The 19026-nt window shown below is 44.1% G+C and overlaps 1 protein-coding gene across 1 annotated transcript in view; it reads left to right on the top strand.

The window, feature by feature from the left end:
* Abcc2 (ATP binding cassette subfamily C member 2) overlaps nt 1-19026 on the top strand; it is a 60606-nt gene that overhangs the window by 10240 nt on the left and 31340 nt on the right. The window contains exons 3-13 of the mRNA XM_057777204.1: nt 1810-1935; nt 3262-3396; nt 3556-3663; nt 4176-4231; nt 5436-5670; nt 7779-7942; nt 9809-9986; nt 12890-13144; nt 14137-14202; nt 16389-16526; nt 17019-17165. Coding sequence (XP_057633187.1) covers nt 1810-1935; nt 3262-3396; nt 3556-3663; nt 4176-4231; nt 5436-5670; nt 7779-7942; nt 9809-9986; nt 12890-13144; nt 14137-14202; nt 16389-16526; nt 17019-17165 — 1608 coding nt within the window. The remainder of the gene's footprint in view (nt 1-1809; nt 1936-3261; nt 3397-3555; nt 3664-4175; nt 4232-5435; nt 5671-7778; nt 7943-9808; nt 9987-12889; nt 13145-14136; nt 14203-16388; nt 16527-17018; nt 17166-19026) is intronic.

Here is a 19026-nt window from a genome sequence, read left to right as displayed (position 1 = left end):
TCTTTCAGAAAGAGTCTCTCACTGGGATGTGGGGCTTTTCAATTGGGCTAAATTGGCTGTCTGATAAACCCCAGGGATCCTCCTGTTTCTACCTTCCCAGTGCTGGGATTACAAGCATGTACTATGAAGCCTATGTGGGTTTTTTTTTTTTTTTTTTTTTTTTGGTTTTGTAGTTTGTTTTTTTGAGACAGGATTTCCCTATGAATCCCTGGCTGTTCTGGAACTCACTATGTAGACCATAGACCAGGCTGGCTTCAAACTCACGGAGACCCTCTGCGGTGCTGGGATTAAAGGTGTGCACCACCGTGACTGTCTGTGCCTATCTTTTTTACTTGAGTACTGAGTATCAAACTCAAGTTCTCAGGAATGGGAGCAAGCACTTTGCTGACTAAGCTATCTCCCAGCTCCCTCAACATTTTTTTTTAGTATGGAGATTTTTCTTCTACTTTTTTAAATTAAAAAAATATTGTATATTGAACAGATTCCTACCAAGAATAAACAATTTTACCTTATATTTTCCATGGATCAGTAATTATGAGTTACTTGCTTAACTCTCATGAGGTTCTTGGTTAGAAGAGCTGCTCCTAAGCCGTTCATCCACTTAAGTGGTAGCAGAAGTCCTCAGTCTCTCACTGACTATTGCACACCAGTCTCCTTCCTAGTCAAGCGGTCCTTTCCCTGGAGCGCTTTGAGCATCTTCATGACAGGGCTAGCGAGCTTCTGGGGAACGATTGCTTGTCTCTCATTGGCTATTGCACACCAGTCTACTTCCTAATCAAGTGGTCCTTTCCTGGAGCACTTTGAGCATCTCCAGGACAGGGCTAGCGAGCTTCTGGGGACTGATTGCTGTGAGAGGGGAGCCAAGACGGAGCAGCTGTGTGGATTTCTAGGACTTTGCCATGGACGCCACACACTATTACTTTTAAAGTTTTCTTTCTTCTTAAGATTTCTTTAAATGTGTCTAAGTGTCTCTGTATGTGTGCCATGTGGGCCCATATTTCGATTTGGCACAGAAGCCATTAGCCCGGTCTGAGCTGGTCACACAGCTCTGCAGACAAGCTGTCTCTGCCTTAACAAAAGCCAGGATGTGCTGTTCCTAGTTTTTTTTTTTTTTTTTTTTTTTTTGTTAAAATGTAGATTACCTGAGAAGAGATGTTGACTGAAGCTGGTGACTTAATAGTTTAGAGGTTTGGTGCTTCCCTTCCTTTGTAATTTGGAGGATGTCTTATAGAGATGCTAATTCATGGCCTACCTGACTGCTAGATGCAGACATGACCTAAACCCAGGCACCTGGTTGCCTAGGGGACAGCCTAACGTGTTTTCCCCCACTCAATTCAGGGGGGTTATAAGATGTTTGGAGAATAAAGAGTGATTCTGGCTTTTCCCAAGATGACCATGTAAACTGTGTCGGTTTTATTCCTCGCGACTCCGTTCCAGCCGGGTTAGGGAATCTGTGTTGGACCCACACGGGCTCCGATGGTGCCACATGCTGTAGGTATCTTAGGAGGCCAGCAGAGGGCATCAAAACCATCACATCAAAAAATGCTTATCATGGCTTACGTAACCTGTTTTAAAACATGTTCTCACTGTATCACAGTCTGGCTTCGAACTCATAATCTTTCTCCCCCAGCTTCCCATGCGCTGGGATTATAGTTATCGTGTCAAACTTTGAACTTTATTTTTACTTACTTATTTATTTATTAAGTGTGTTATCTGACTTGCTGTGCACCGTTGCTGCAAACCATTACTGCAAGCCATTCCGAGGTTCTGAAAGCCTTCTCAGCAGTGGCATGTCCTGTCTCTTTTCAGGTGCTCGTTGTGTTTCTTCTCATTTTAGCAGCCATAGACTTGGGTCTGGCACTCACAGAAGATACTGGACAAGCCGCAATTCCTCCTGTCAGATATACTAATCCAATCCTCTACATATGCACATGGGTAAGGACCAGTACCACTCCCACCGTGCTATCTTCTCGTAACCCATAAAGAGCTGAAATGCACTCTTTGACTGTTGAATTAGTTCCAGTTTCACCTGTCTTTTACAAGAATTTACAGAGCAATATTGCTTGCTTCTCAAAAAGTGAAACAGATTTCTTCTGGTTTTGCACTCTAATCTATAGAGCCTTCTCTACTCTTACTCCCTCATTTCTTGCCATCTAAGAACCACAGATGAGATCTAACTTCCATGATGCCAAATAACTTTTAAATGCTGTAAGCATTATTTTTAACTGGCTGATGGCTTATCAGATCGCTTAGTCTAAAGCTATGTAAGTTTGATACCAGAAACTGCTAAACCGGATGACACACACCTGCAGTCCCAGAGGGTGGTGAGTTCTACTCCAGCCTCTCTCAAAACAGAGACGGGAAAGAAGAAAAAAGAAAAGAAGAAACTACTATCTTTCCTGCAGGCATGTTTTATTTAGGGAGAGGCGCATACAGTATTTTTTTTTAAATTAAAAGAGGAAATTGTCGCAAAACTATTTGTATTTACAAACTTTCTCAAAAAATGAGAAGCTTTGATTTTCCTGTGTTTACTATAATCTTGGAGCCCCTTGCCCTGCCTTCATTCAGTACCTTGATCCAACAGTTCTTCCCAGGAATCTTTCTTTGTGACCACTGCTCAGACAGTGGTGTCCTGGATCTAGCTAACAGAACTGACTGGGTTGGTTTTTCTCCCAACTCTTCATTCAGTGACATTACTTTGGAAATTGAATCTGCGACAGCAGCACTGTTTACACCAGGAAAATGGACAATTTCTACCCATCGTGGCTTTTCTTCCTTCGGAACAGTGGTTTGCTAGCATAACCCTAGGTATAGGAGCCAGCATGTTTCAGTGAGATGATACAAGACAAGGCTTGGGGTTTTTTTTTTTTTTTTTTAAAGAAAAACGAGTTTCTTAGACCAATATTATAGGATCAAGATACAATCAACTATATATTCATCAGAATCTGCCTTCTCGACCTAACCACTGCCTGCGATGGATTTCCTTGTGTTCTGAAAAGGTTTCCATGATTCTTAAAGTAACTCTACTAAGATTCAATTGGAACACTCTACTTTCTTACTAACTTCTCACCGAAGTGTAGAGATGAAGCTGGAAAGAGGGTTCAATAGCATCAAGGAAGAAATGTAAGCCTGACATTCATGTATTCTCTGCCTGGCCAGATTAGTTTCAAGCCCCCTCTCTTCCACGTTCCCCGCCACCCTTCCTCCTCCATCCTTGGTGGTGACATTGTGCTTCAACGTTTCCTGTGCATTTTCCTCTAGATCCTGGTTTTAGTGATTCAACACAGCAGGCAAGGGTGCATACAGAAGAACTCTTGGTTCCTGTCCATGTTCTGGATTCTCTCCATCGTCTGCAGCACGTTCCAATTTCAGACTCTGATACGAGCGCTCATGCAGGTAAGGAGGAAAGCGGGTGTCTATAAGACATGCTGAGTTCCAGGATAGAATTCTATCAAAGGGCTTAGTAATAGTCTTTAATCATAAGCATTGGTACACATGGATTGATTAGACTGTGATTATAGAAAACAACTCATTTGTTTTGCCTCCCACCCACAGGACAGCGAGTCTAACACGGCCTATTCCTACCTGTTCTTTGTCTCCTACGGGTTCCAGATTATCGTCCTCATTCTGTCAGCCTTTTCAGACTCAAGTGACACCTCATATGTGAGACTCTAATTACTTTCATTTCATACAATATTTAGCTGGCGGGTGCCCAAGCCTATGTAGCTTGGAGATGTCTGGGTTTTATGAGGTCTCATGAGCCCATAATAAGGGACAGACTGAATATCACTGGTCCAAAACTCCCTAAATTTGAAACTTTCAAAAAAGTTTGTACAATATTGCAAACTGGAAGAAGTTCAAAGCCTGAAATACCATTGGTCCTGGATTTTAGAGAAGGGTTGCTTAGCTTGCACTATAGAATGTTTTAGAGAGAGGAGACTGCTAAGTCTGTGGAAATAGCAACATCCATGTTCACCTGTAAACACCTGTTCCACACAGGTGGCTACCTCATATACCTATGCCAGAAAACCTGGCTCTTGAATGCACGCTGACCAGCCAACGTCAGCGTAACAGCTAGTCTCTAAAGCCGGTCTAGAAAATCAGTTTCTGATTTTAGAGTCCCATAGAGTTCCTATTTCCAATTGATTCACTTTTCAATGTTTTCTATTTTTCAGAATCCATCATCCACGGCTTCATTTCTGAGTAGCATTACGTTTAGTTGGTATGACAGGTAGGAAGTGCCCGGATTATGGGTTACTTGTATCCTTATACACTCACTTCTCTGAAAGTGAAGACAAGCTCAATTTTTTTTAAGGTGCCTCCTGTGGCCTCCATTTCTCTTCTCCTTAGAGAGTTTAGGTCAGTTTAATTCAGCCCCTTTATTGGACTGATTAGGACAAGGAAGAGAAACTGGGAGGTAATCATTTTTGGTAGTCTCAGAGTTCCACGGGAGAAACAGGAGAATGTGGAGGCATGTGATGTGTATGGGCTTGGAGGGAAAAGAAAACACTCCAGCCTGAGCTACCAGAGGTCTAGAACAGGTATCCTTGGTCTTTGTAGTCCATGAACCCTCTAACAGGCTGGTGAGGTCCGTATGTGTCTTATGCACACTGGATACAGACTATAAAGATAGTCAGAATGTCTAAAAGGCAAGTTTGCGGGGCTGGAGAGACGGCTCAGCAGCTAAGATTCTTGCTGTTCTTTCAGAGGACCCGAATTCAGTTCCCAGCACTCATGTTAAGAGGCTCACTTGCTGTTTGTAACTCTGGCTCCAACAGATCTCACGCCTCCAGCGTATACAGGCACCTGCACACATGTGCACGTACTCATAATTAAAAACAAAATAGAAAAGCAAATTTGTGATATAGTAATGAATGTACTCTAAAATCAATTCATTAAATTTAAATATCTAATGATAGATCTCATAAAGATCCTAATTTGAAAGTAACAATGTTCATATTAGGAGAAAAAGCTAGATTTCAGTTATGAGTTGTTGCAAAGAAAGACGTAATCAATTTTCCATTCATCTTCTCAAGCCCTGAGTTGGGGAGGCCCAGTCTACAGATGCAGTATGAAGGCAGCTGTGAGATCTGCTGCATTTGCTAAGGGCATCATGGAGGTCCCTCAAGGGGATGCCAGAGTGTAGAGAGATAGTTGTCACTTAAAGGAGAAGGAATGAGAGCAGAAGGTGATGCCTTTGACTTTTGACCCAGTAGAGCCTCTCCCCTTCTCTCTTCCATATGGTCTTCTAGCACATTCTGTTGTCCCTGTGTTCTCCCCCGCTCTTCTGTTAGATTAAAGGCCAGGAGATGGATATAGTGGAACAGTAGAGAAGCCCCAAACGTCATCCCTCTAGCTCAGATCGAGGATAGGCTCGGTAGAGGCAGACCGACACAGCACTTAGGGTCTCAGCCTGTGGGTCATTCTTGTTCCAGCACTGTTCTGAAAGGCTACAAGCATCCGTTGACACTAGAAGATGTCTTGGATGTTGACGAAGAGTTTAAAGCAAAGGGAATGGTAAGCAAGTTTGAAGTGTTCATGACAAAGGACCTGCAGAAAGCCAAACAGGCTCTTCAGAGGCGGCAGCAGAAGAAGTCCCGGAAGAACCCCGAGGCCACACCGCACGGTTTGAACAAGAACCAGAGTCAAAGCCAAGATGTTCTTGTCCTGGTAACTTTAACACAATGTCTGTGTGAATGTGCTGTGTGTCTCAGGCAGGAAGTGGTGTCACTTCTGATTTTTCATGTTTTCATACCACCCTACACTTCTCACTGCACGTTCTGTTAGTGATGTACACAGCTAGCAAGATGAATGGGTATGTAATTCCTTTTGGATAAATCCGAAATTTGTCATAGTGTAACAGTGATAATACTAGTAATTACTATTAATAATGAAAACGTCACTAGGACTAGGGAGACGGATGGCTTAGGGGGTAAAGGCACTTTCCACACGAGCCTGGTGACCTGAGTTTGAATACCTAGAACCTACGTGAAAGCTAGCCACAGCAGACCATGCATCTGTAATTCTAGGTACCTACAGGAAATGGGGACAGAAAAATATGCAGATTCTCTGAGGCCAGCTAGCCAGGTGTAAGCGGCAGGGAAGGGATCATATCTCAAACAAGATAAGAAGGCCAAGACCAACACATGAAGGTAATCCTGACACCCAGGTGCACACTTTAGCACACCTGTGACCGGCACACAAACATTCTCTCTACACACACACACACACACACACACACACACACACAATCATTACTAGAAACTGCACCGTATTGGAAGTGCTCATTAGCTAACATATTGACTCATTTATTCAAACATTTCCTGAGTACAGCTGTGTGTCGATTTGGGGTGATGGGTACAGCAAACAAGTCTGATAGGAAGCTCATCTTCAGAGAACCAGGGAAAAGCAAGAAGCCAGTGCACATGCTGAGAGTAAGAAACGCTCTTAACAAAACAAAAACAAGCACGGCACAGTGATTGCTCAGGAAGCTCAGGCAGGAGGATCATAAGTTTGAGAGCAGCTTGGGCAGCATAGTGAGAAGAGAAGGAAGTGGGAGGGAAGGGCAGAGGAGAAGGGAGGATGATAGAGTGGTTGCTGATTCCCAGGACCACAAACACACAGAGAAGGAAAGAGGAGGAGGATAGTGTCAGAGCAGGGAGAGGAAGGGGGAAATGCACCATCCCCGAGCACTGGAAGCTAGAAGTCTGAATTCAGGTCACCAACAGGGTCATTTTCTCCCTGAAACATGGAGGAGAGAATGTTTTTTGTCTTTCCTACTTCTGTTTTAGGCTAGAAATCCTAGGCATTCCTTGGCTAGTGGGTACACCATCCCTCTCACTGTCTCAATAGTCACACAGCCATTCTTAGCCCTGTCTCTTTTCCTTTATAAGGGTATCAGTCATGCTGAGTTACAATCTACCTTAAAGAGCAGTTTGCTTACACTCATACAGATCCTAGTTCCAAAGAAGGGCACATTCTAAGATACTGAGAGAGGGACTTTGTATTACTTGGGGTTCTCTAGAGTATGAATCTCTATCTATCTATCTATCTATCTATCTATCTATCTATCTATCTATCATCTATCTATCATAATCCCAATGTAGTCGTGAGCCTTTCTCAGCATGATATTTTAAGCACAAAAACCATGTTTTGGGTTGACACACTTCAGTTAACAAGAAAATGTAGCCCGAAGTGGAACTATAGATGCTAAAATGTACGGTTAGGACATTTAGAGACTTTCCCAGAACTATGGGCTTTGATGAATTAGGTCTTTGTTTTTGTTTTGGCGGATGATACAGCCTACATGCTGAGTTTTAGGGACTGAATGGTACTTTCGTCATGGAGTCAGTTGTGCTAAGGTCTGGGGCCCTTTTACATACTGAGCTACAACTTCAGACCTTCAGTTTTTGAAACAGTCTTTTTTATGTAGTTAGGACTGGTCTTCAACTCACTGTGTAGCTCAGGCTGGCCTCAAATTAATGATCCTTCTGTCCTAGCCTCCTGAGTATGGGCATTCCTAATGTCTGTCAATGCTTATCTTTATAATGTATTCTTTCTTGTTTGGTTGTCTGCTTTTTCAATCCTAAAGATATGAGTTGGGTGGGGAAGAGAAAAGTCAGAAGGTGGGCAGCAATAAGGAGGTGAAGAGAAGGTTACAGCTGTACAGGGTAGTGGGCTCATAGGCCCTGCTGGAGCCTGAAGCCATTCAGAGCACAGTCTAGAAGGCTTTCACTGCATAATTCTATGGACTTAGTTGTTTTTGGTTTTATACACAGGAAGAAGCTAAAAAGAAGAAAAAGAAGTCTGAGACCACAAAAGACTTCCCCAAGTCCTGGCTGATGAAGTCCCTCTTCAAAACCTTCTATGTGGTGACCCTGAAATCATTTATATTGAAATTTATACATGATATTCTGATGTTTCTGAATCCTCAGTTACTGAAGTGAGTGCCCAGGACTTGCTGTCCTTTCTAGACCTTCGCTGCTACCTTCCCCTGCCCTTTGTGTATGCAGGCAAGAGTATTCACTGGGCTCCTGTTTGGAAAATACCCCTACTTTTCTCCCCTTTCCTGTTGCAGTGAGGCTGCTTGTTTGCTTCCCAGCTGCCTGGCAGTTCAGACCCGAAATAATCACACAGAAATTATATTATTTAAAACACGGCTTGGCCCATTAGCTCTAGCTCCTTACTGGCTAACACTTATATCTTAATTTAACCCATTTCTAGTAATCTGTATATCGCCATGTAGCAGTGGCTTGCTGGGTAAACTTCCAGTGTCTGTCTCCAGCGGGGCTACATGGTTTCTCTCTAACTCCTCCTTCTTTCTCCCAGCATTCCATTTAGTTTTCCCCTCCTATGTCTATTCCCTGTGCAGGCCCAAGACAGTTTCTTTATTAACCAATGGTATTCCCAGCATACAGAGGGGAAACACACATCACTTTCCGGCTTCGTATACATGAAAAGCACAAGGCTGCTTTCGAGCTCTCAGATGACACTTCAACCTCTCTCTTTTCTGTGTGCCTCTCCTAAGAGGAGGCCACATACTCGTTAGACTTCTTTGTTGTTAAGTTGAATAAGTACGAACTGAGCCACATATAAGAGGTGGGCAGTGTGCTTCAGAAGAGTAGAAGAGTAACTAACTTCATCTCTTCATAGCCAGCCCCTTTCTTAGAGGTCCAGGGTGCTCGTGATGGGGCTTTGCAATCTGCCACTGTTCAGAGTGAATGACCAACCAGAGAGCCCTTTACCTCATCCGGGTATGAGCTTGCATTGTCTAAAAATGACTGGATTAATGCCACTCCCTATGACAGGGCTGAAACATTACAGTGACGTGTGTGTGTGTGTGTGTGTGTGTGTGTGTGAGAGAGAGAGAGAGAGAGAGAGAGAGAGAGAGAGAGAGAGAGATTTCTCTAAAGATCTTTTTCCCCGCCTTTTTGGAGTCTCTCTATGTAGCCTAGGCTGGCTGACATTAAATTCTTAGTTCTCTTACCTTAGCCCCCGAGTACTGGGAATGCATATTTTAGGGTTACTATTATTTTGATGAAACATCATGACCAAGCAAGTTGTAGAGAAAAGGGTTCATTTGGCTACACTTCCACACCACACTCCAACAGTGAAGAAGTCAAGACCAGAACTCAAGCAGGACAAGGATGATGAGGCAGATGCTGATGCAGAGGCCACGGAGGAGCGATGCTTCCCGTAGCTGGCTCAGCCTGCTTTCCTATAGAGCCCAAGACCGCCAGTCCAGGGGTGGAACCACCCACCGTGGACTGAACCCTCCCCCATCAATCGCTAATTAAGTAAAATTTCCAGACAGGCATTGTGGCACACGCCTTTAATCCCAGCAGTTGGGAAGCAGACAGGCAGGTCTCTGTGAGTTCGAGACCAGCCTGGTCTACAAAGTGAGTTCCAGGAAAGCCATGGTTGTTATACACAGAAGCCCTGTCTTGAAAAAACAAAAAGAAAGAAAGAAAGAAGGAAAGAGAGAGAGAGAGAGAGAGAGAGAGAGAGAGAGAGAGAGAGGGAGGGAGGGAAGGAGGAAGGAAGGGAAGGAAGAAGGAAGGAGGGAGGGTGGGAGGGAGGGAAAGGAAATTAAAGGAAAGGAAAGGAAATTTTCCTACACCCACTTAGAGCCTGGTCATTTTAATTAAGGTTCCTCCTGTCAGGTGGCTTTAGCGTGTGTCAGGGACAGTTCTGGCTGTGCTGTTACCTGCAGCGCAAGAGTGAGACTTTGGCTGGACGTGAATAGAAGAAGGAGCCCTTGGGGATCTGATGAGTGAGTGTTTGGTTTTGTTTGGTTTTGTTCCTGCAGATTTCTCATTGCCTTTGTGAGCGACCCTGGCACATACGCGTGGGTTGGATTTGTCTCTGCAATCCTGATGTTTATTGTGAGTCTCATCCAGTCTTTCTGCCTTCAGAGTTACTTTCAGTTGTGTTTCGTGTTGGGAATGAGTGTACGGACAACTGTCATGGCTTCTGTATATAAGAAGGTAAGTGATAATGTCAAGTATAGCCAAAAAAAAAAAAAGAAAAGAAAAGAAAAAAAAAATCAAACCCAAGAAAAAACAATAAATATGAACATTTATTCCAAGATTAAGAAAAAGTTGATGGAAATGAAAATTAATGTCAAAACTTAATTTTGAATAGTTATAAGGTTCCCCTAAATCCTTGTTTGGAAATTAAAAAATGAAGTGTGTTCATGATACTGATCATCCTGGGGAGAAGCTAGCAAGCTGCCTAGGGTCTACCCACTCGGCCCTGACGGCTCAGACACCAATTCTTATTGCCTGTCCTCACAAAATGGAAAGCCTTGGGAAATAAGGTAAAGTCAGAGAAGAAGGAGTGAGGGTCACGCTCTTAAAACCACCAATATTTAATTTTTAAAGTGTTTTCGTTTTATTTTATTTTGTGTGCATGGATGTTTTGTTTGAATGTGTGTTCACCATATGTGTGTCTGGTGCTTGTGGGAGCAAGTAGAGAGCATCGGATCCCTCTGAGCTGGGGTTACAGACGTTTGTAAGCCTCCATATGGAGAGTGAGAATTGAATCTAAGTCCTCAAGCAGCCAGTGCCCTTAACCACTGAGCCATCTCTCCCCAGCCCCTGACCATCAACCTTAATTCAAATACTTACTAGCATGAGTTCACAGACCTGGTCTATCTGTCCCACAGCAGATCTTACCAGCGACATTAGAGTGCTGTGTGGGTCACGGCCCCATCACCCTAGAATATATTTTCCCAGAAATTTCTTTTTCCGGTTCTTTCTTCTCTTTGTGTTTATGGTTTTGTTTTGGGGGCGCTGATGATCAAATTCGGGATCTTCTATATGCTACACAAATGTGCTACCACTGAGCTACCTCCAGCCTAGCAGTTCCTTTTTCTATCCTTAGCAGGTACTAAACCTTTCTTTGTCTATTTACTTACTTACTTATTTCAATTACATTCTTTCATTACTGAGTTCTGTAGGTTTGGGTGGTGTTCTATTTGCTTGAGATGATTTTGCTCATCTTTCTCTGATACATGGTTAAAATTTTTAAATCACATTTATGTGTATGTGTGTATATATTTGTGTGTAGGTATATGCATTATTGTGTGTTGTGTGTGTAAGAATGTGTTGGTATATGTGTGTGTATAGGGATGTGTGGGGAGGTATGTATGTAGATATGTGTAGGTGAGAGAGCAACTTGCAAGGGTGAGTTCTAAGGATCAAGCCCAGGTTGACAGGCTTGGTGGCCTGTCACCTTGGTGGCCAGGTAATAAGTGTTATTACCTGCTAAGTCATCTCTCTGGATCTGATATCAATCAGTTAAACAACCAGGACAGTTCTTCAGAACATGCTCTCTACTTTTTAAAATTCTGATTCGTGACAAGTTGACACTGAAAACAACCATAATACATAGCATCTCACACTGTAGTTCAGGATGGCCTGGAACTTAGTATGTAGCCCAGTCTGACTATGAACTTCCAGCCATCCTCCTGCCTCAGCTTCCCGAGTGCTGATGTAAGCTACTCCGGCTACTTCTGTAAGGCATAGTAAGGAACAGTGGTGTGAGTATTAGTCTCTTGCTCTCCCTAACATGAAAGCAGAAAGCCTATACTGTGAGGTACAGGCATGTAGAACTTGTCTGTGAACAGCAGAGAAAGCTCGTAAATTCAGATGTGTGACCTCTGCAGTTTTCTTCTCCATTCTAAGAATTCTTGTCTTCCTTGATAATGCTTGAATTTTCTAAGACTGTGGCTGAATATAGGTTAGCTATCTCAAAAGCCTACAAGGGGGCTGGTGTTGTAGAATATCATCTTTAGGTGTGATACTTTTGTTTATGCTCTGGAGCATTTGTTTGATGATGCAAAGATATGTTTGATTATATAAAATTCACCTGTGGTCAGGATACGTCCACAACTAGCTGGCAGGAGGTTGTAGGGAGGAGCAATGAGAGAAGCAGGGAAGGGGGACGCCAGGGCCCAGCCACCCAGGCACCCAGGAGCCACAGAGTAAGAGTGAAAGTGAGATACAGAGAAGAAAGATGAAAGCCCAGAGGCAAAAGGTAGACGGTTAGTTTAAGTTTAAAAAAAGCAGGAAGACACAAGCCAAGCTAAGGCTGGGCATTTATAACTAAGAGTAAGCCTCTGTATGTGATTTATCTGGGAGCTGTGTGTTGGGACCCCCCAAAAGCCAAAAGAACAAAAACCAACCACGACGGGCTGGTGAGATTGCTCAGCTGGTAAAGATGCCTGTTATCAGGCGGATGATGATGGGACCCGCCTATTACACATATACAATAAATAAATAAAACAAAATTGTTAAGTCTATAAGGCAAGAATCAACAATGCTGTCTTTACTCCTTCTCTTTCTGCGTCTTTAATTTCCTCATTTTCTCCCATTCTCCAATATTGAAATGCCTATGATACAATAGTGAAATGGATAGATATAGACCTTGTCACTCACCACAGTTACATCTGAGAAATAAATAGAAAATATATACCTAAGGTAAAGAAATATAAAAATATGTAAAAAGAAATATAAAAATATATACCTAAGGTAAAGAAAGAGTTACCTACAGACTGTTAGAGGTTACAAAAAGAGGTAACTCTTGTAAATTGGGAAGTCTGGGAAGTCCTTTCAAAAGTTGCATTTAAGTTGATAGCAAAAGATAGATGGGCATTTTCTGGGCAAAGAAGTGTATAGGTGGGTGGGAGTTGAATGAAGGTGAAAACAGACGAACAAGCGGTCAAAAATGAGGTTAACACCATGTGTTAAGATTTGAATGGGAAGCTGTGGCCCAAGGTGTGTCCATATGGAGCCCATTCTGTTATTTCCTCCTTTCCTGAGGTCCCCCTCTGCTCCCCATTCTCTCTGTCTTATCTGCTGACCCCCGTCCTGTTCTTTATTTTTAGGCTCTGAAGCAATCTAACTTGGCCAGGAGGCAGTACACCGTTGGAGAAACTGTGAACTTGATGTCTGTCGATGCCCAGAAACTGATGGATGTGACCAACTACTTTCAGTTGACATGGTCAACCATTTTACAGATTGTCCTATCCATCTTCTTCCTGTGGAGAGAGTTGGGACCCTCAGTCTTAGCAGGTGTTGGGGTAATGGTTCTCCTGATCCCAGTCAATGCAGTGCTGGCTACCAAGAACAGGAAGATTCAGGTAAAGAAAGAGTCGCCTGTGCGCATGTGCCTTTTCAACATCTAAACTCTGATTTACACTAATTCTTAGAGGGAACTGGAGAAGGGAAAAGCTTATGGAAGACTTTCTGACATCCCAAATGTGTTTGGCTTTTTCTATCTTCCCCTTTGGTCTCCGACCGCTTAGTTTATAGTCCCATCCCCTCCTCGCCCCGCTCTGCTGAGCTTCTTCCAGAAGGGATTTAAAAAAAAAAAAATCTTGCTTCTCCACCATAGCAAAAACAAACCAACCATCCATAGCAGTTCCATGGGTAATCCCACCTTTCCATTATGTCCTGGCTGTTCCCCTGCTGTTATCAGGTGGGAGCCCTCCAAGGTCCTTAGCTCTGCCAGGAATCGCAGTAGTGGTGGACTCCCTAGCGTCTGTGATCTATTCATTCATTTGCTTTGTGTTCATGTAGTAGCAAATATCGTTCTAAAACTCTTTACTTCATGTTTTGCCGAGAGCACAGCAAGGAATCAAACAAACATCCTACTCTCAGGGTGGAGAGATAGACAACAAAGACAATAAAGACACGAGTCATGATGAGTACCACACAGAGAACCGACCACAAAACCATGGTGGGAGGGTAGACGTTTTCAGTTGGGTCAAAGACGTCCGCGGCAAGGTGGGCATCTACAGCCAAGCTCTGACCGGCAGGCACATCCTGACAACGGAGGGGGGAGATTTGGGAACAGCGAGGGGAGAACAGTCTGGAGACAGAGTACAGTCAGGCACAGGCTAAAGGAGGGCAGATAGGAGTAAGCTTGGCATCTTCCAGGGGCAGAAAGACACAGGGACAGAAGAAACAGATGGGAAACAGGAAGAGTTGGAGAGAAACAAATGCCATCCATGGGCACCTCAAGTTCTGATGAGATGGCAGCCGCCTTTCCACTGGTGTCTACCATTAGTAACAAACCTGGACCTTCTCTCGCAAAAGTTCAGTTTGGTTTTGTCTTTCTTTCTCTTGGCAGGTCAAAAATATGAAGTATAAAGACAAGCGCTTAAAAATCATGAATGAGATTCTCAGTGGAATTAAGGTAAAGAAAAAGAAAAAGCCAAACAGAGAAAATTCTGTGGGTACAGTAAGAGAAGCAGTGATTGATTCAGCTGTTGAGTGTCATGTGATTTCTGGTTCATTTACCCACAAGTCTCCTGTTTCCTCTTCTATCGCTAACCCTTCCAGATACTTTTGAACCTTGACTTCTATTTGTTTACCCTAAATTGTTTTGTCTTTACATTTTACTGTAGAAATGTTTTAAAATAAATTTTAATTTATTTAACAATTTTATAAATAACAAATTTTGGCTACACTTATCCCCCCCCCCCGTTCCCCTCTTACCCCCTTCTATACCCTCTGAACCCTTTCTTCTAGACACACCCTCTCTAATTTCCTATCTTTAAATATATAGAAAACCCATTGAGTTTAACTAGGATTATTTGCATGTACCTGAACATTGAGTTGTTTGCTCAGTTATAGAAATTTGCCACCAAAGGCAAACTAGCAGCCATTAACTACCAATAGCTGCTCAGGTTAGAGCGAGCCCTCTGAGCCTTCCTTCCCTCCCCATGGTGGAATGTTGGCAGGCCCAATCAGTCCCTAACGACGGCCAGCCCAGCCGCTGTGGGTTCCCAAGGGCAGTGTCCTTGTCACGCACAGAAAACAGTCTTCCGCGGTACTCCCCCCATCTTCCGCGATACTCCCCCATCTTCCGCGGTACTCCCCCATCTTCCGCGGTACTCCGCCATCTTCCGCGGTACTCCCCCATCTTCCGCGGTACTCCCCCCATCTTCCGCGGTACTCCCCCCATCTTCCGCGATACTCCCCCATCTTCCGCGGTACTCCGCCATCTTCCGCGATACTCCCCCATCTTCCGCGGTACTCCGCCATCTTCCGCGATACTCCCCCATCTTCCGCGGTACTCCGCCATCTTCCGCGGTACTCCTCCCATTTTCTGTGGTACTCCCCCATCTTCTGCGGTACTCCCCCATCTTCCGCGGTACTCCCCCCATCTTCCGCGGTACTCCCCCCATCTTCCGCGGTACTCCCCCCATCTTCCGCGATACTCCCCCATCTTCCGCGGTACTCCCCCCATCTTCCGCGATACTCCCCCATCTTCTGCGGTACTTCCCCATCTTCTGCGGTACTTCCCCATCTTCTGCGGTACTCCCCCATCTTCCGCGGTACTCCCCCCATCTTTCGCGGTACTCCCCCATCTTCTGCGGTACTTCCCCATCTCCTGCGGTACTTCCCCTATCTTCTGTGGTACTCCCCCCATCTTCTGGGGTACTTCCCCCATCTTCTGCGGTACTCCCCCTATCTTCTGCGGTACTTCCCCCATCTTCTGTGGTACTCCCCCATCTTCTGGGGTACTTCCCCCATCTTCTGCGGTACTTCCCCCATCTTCTGCGGTACTTCCCCATCTTCTGCGGTACTCCCCCATCTTCCGCGGTACTCCTCCCATTTTCTGTGGTACTCCCCCATCTTCTGCGGTACTTCCCCATCTCCTGCGGTACTTCCCCTATCTTCTGTGGTACTCCCCCCATCTTCTGGGGTACTTCCCCCATCTTCTGCGGTACTCCCCCATCTTCTGGCTCTCACACTGTTTCTGCTCCATCTTTCATGATGTTCCCTGGGCCCTGGAAGCAGGAGAGCAGTGATTTGGAACCACTGCTTAGGGCTGTGCCTCGCTCAGTAGTCACTTATTCTCAGCACTTTGATCAATTGTGAGTCTCTGCAGTAACTGCTGACTCCGGCAAAGAGAGGCTGAGAGCAGCCAGTCTGTGGGTATGAATGTGAACACTTACAAGTTCCATTTAGCAAACAATAGTAGTGGGTCCCCCTAAGGTGCTGATCTTCACAGCCATTAGTTTTTTTATTTTTGTTTTGTTTTTTTTTAAAGAAAATTTTGTTTCATTTTTACATCTCTTTCCATCCCTCCCTCTGTCCCTCCTTCCCTCCCTCCCCCTGTGTGTGTGTGAGAGAGAGAGAGAGACAGAGAGAGAGAGACAAAGAGAGAAACAGAGAGAGAGAGAGACAGAGAGAGAGACAGAGAGAGAGAGAAATGCTCTGAATTTACCAGGTTGTCAGTAAATACAAGCTACTTCTCTATAATCTAGATTTCTCCTATTCTTTTGGTAATTTATCCTAAAATAAGAGTGGACCATATGTACCTGGTGCCCTTTCAGGCAACAATGTGAATTTTGCTATTCTCTGACCCATTAGATCCTGAAATATTTTGCCTGGGAACCTTCATTCAGAGACCAAGTCCTCAGCCTTCGGAAGAAAGAACTCAAGAATTTAGTATTGTATGGCCAACTGCAGACTGTTATAGTATTCATCTTGAATTTAACTCCAGTCCTGGTGAGTGGAAGGGGTATGGACTGAGGTCATATTCCGAGAAGAAAAGTCTGTTCCTAGAAGACTCCAGCCATCTCTAGACTCGGTCCCTAGATTCAGAGAATTTATCGCCCTTCCTCGAACTCCTACAACCCCGACTCTAGCTCTACCCTGCATGTACTGTTGGGTGATCTAGTAGCCACTAGTGAGGTTTCAGGATGTTCATCGTGGATGAGGACTCCAGGAATCACTTACATAGTAGGACTTGTCTTCATGGGGGAGGCAATGCGGATGTGTTGAAAGAGAAGGCCCAAGCTCTGACCTTATCAATCTGTTAATTGAATTTGTCCCCTTGCGAGAGGTATTTCTTCCTCTACTAGGACCAGTTTTCTTACGGGTAATCTGAAGAGACTGGGGTAATCCCTAATGTTCCTGACTACACAGTGCTCCTGAAGCTTTGCACAGAGGTCTTTGGTCCATTTTAGCATGGGTTTCTTATTGCCTTATTCTTCCTAGGTGTCTGTGATCACCTTTGCTGTTTATGTCGTGGTGGACAGCAACAATGTTTTGAATGCAGAGAAGGCTTTCACCTCCATCACCCTCTTCAATGTCCTTCGATTTCCTCTTGCCATGCTCCCTTTGGTGATCTCGTCAGTGCTCCAGGTACCTAAGAGCTCCCTGCTACCTGCCTAGCTGCCTTGTGGTGCGGATTACTAGCCTTCTGTAGCTCGTGTCGAGCACCTGCTGGTAATTGTGAAATTAAAAGTTCATCTGGTTTCTGGAGATCAATGGATTGATTTAGTAAAATTGTAAGTCCTCTGAGCCCCAGTTTAAAATATGGATAATCATACTAACCTCATCTATTTCACAGGGAGACAGTCTTACAAAGGCATTTAGTGAGATTATTACGATTATGCCTGGTCAGAGCCATTTCCCCAGACCAGCTTCTCTCTTGTTTTTCTAAAGCACTTGAGGCATTGACATACTATTAGGTAAATAATGACACAAAGCAAAACAAAACCCTGTCTTTGCATGAACCTATGTAATAATAAGATTGGGAGCCTCAAGCTGAGGCAATGTCTTATGTCCTGAAAACTGAACATAGTCACTGAGAACATAGTTACCATGAACTAGACCTTAAGAGTTAGTCCAAAGGGTAGATGGGAGACTGATGATAGGGCTAGAATTTGGGGTACGGAGCCAACTGGCATTCCTTTGAGTAGTATCAAGTTCAGACACCTCTGGCCTTAAGAAGGACTGAATTCAAAGAGAAAGTCTTCTGTCTGTCTTAGAGTGAGTAAATAAAGGAGACCCACTTGGCCAGTGAAGCAATAGCACTCTCCTTTTAGATATAGCCTCTTGTGTGCACAACACAAATAAGATCAGTCAAGGTGCTCATTCCCTTCTCCTTTTCATGAAACCAAAAAAGGCCTGACAAAGTCATAACACAAGCTGCAGGACATTGTTTCTGAGGTGTTGATCCATGAAGCAGCTGGATCAACAGTTAAGGCTCCATGCTTTGTCAGGGGCTGGATATCTGTGGGAAACAATCTCATGACAGCTCTCCTAGAAGACAGGAAGGCGATGAAAACATCCAAGTGTTCACTCCTTGAAAGCCTCCCAAGTCCTTATGTTCCAGCAATTTCAGAGGATTCTGCCAGTGCTTAGACCAGCTCAAGTTTACTCTTTGGCCAGTTCCTGTAGATCATCTCAGTACCAGATGGATGTTTCATCAAGGCAGAGACTCATCAAATAGGGGCAAGACTGGGCCCAGATACCAGAAGTAGGTAGGAGTTAGGGTTCTGTCATAGAAGAAGGTGGTAAACAGTTTCTGGAAACAAGAGCAAAGTTTGGAGAGAAATAGCCATAGAGTTAAAATCCCAAGTCTCTGAAAGCTGAAATACTGTCTTTATATTTCAGTTTAGTGTGGGACAGTTTGCAGGGATGGAGTATGATGGGACAGCTTGCAGGGCTGAGGTATGATGGGATGGTTTGCAGGGCTGAGGTATGACAGGATGGTTTGCAGGGCTGAGGTATGATGGGATGGTTTGCAGGGCTGAGGTATGTTTGGACGGCTTGCAGGGCTGAGGTATGATGGGATGGTTTGTAGGGCTGAGGTATGATGGGACAGCTTGTAGGGCTGAGGTATGTTTGGATGACTTGCAGGGCTGAGGTATGGCTGGATCTGTAGGTTCTAACTGTAGCCAAGCCATGGCTAATAGCAAAGTGAAAATCATTTCCCTGCTTGTGTTTGGTACTGAATTCCTTTTTTCCCCTTAGCTTTATTTCCATAAGGCCAAGTCTTTTTTTAAATGATTTTTTACTTATTCTTTGAGAATTTCATACAATAGATTTTGAGTATATTCTTTCCTTTCCCCGTCTTTCCAGATTCTCTCCCATCTTCTTACCCACCCAATTTCACGATCTTCGAGTTTCTCTTAAAAACAAAAACAAACAAAAAGTCAAAACAAAGCAAAAAAACAACCAAACAAACAAACCAAAACTATGGAGTCCATGTGTGTTG

Source organism: Chionomys nivalis, chromosome 8 (assembly GCF_950005125.1).
Source record: "Chionomys nivalis chromosome 8, mChiNiv1.1, whole genome shotgun sequence".
NCBI lineage: Eukaryota > Metazoa > Chordata > Mammalia > Rodentia > Cricetidae > Chionomys > Chionomys nivalis.
Note: the sequence above shows the minus strand (reverse complement) of the source record. Positions and strands in the feature narration are given on the sequence as shown.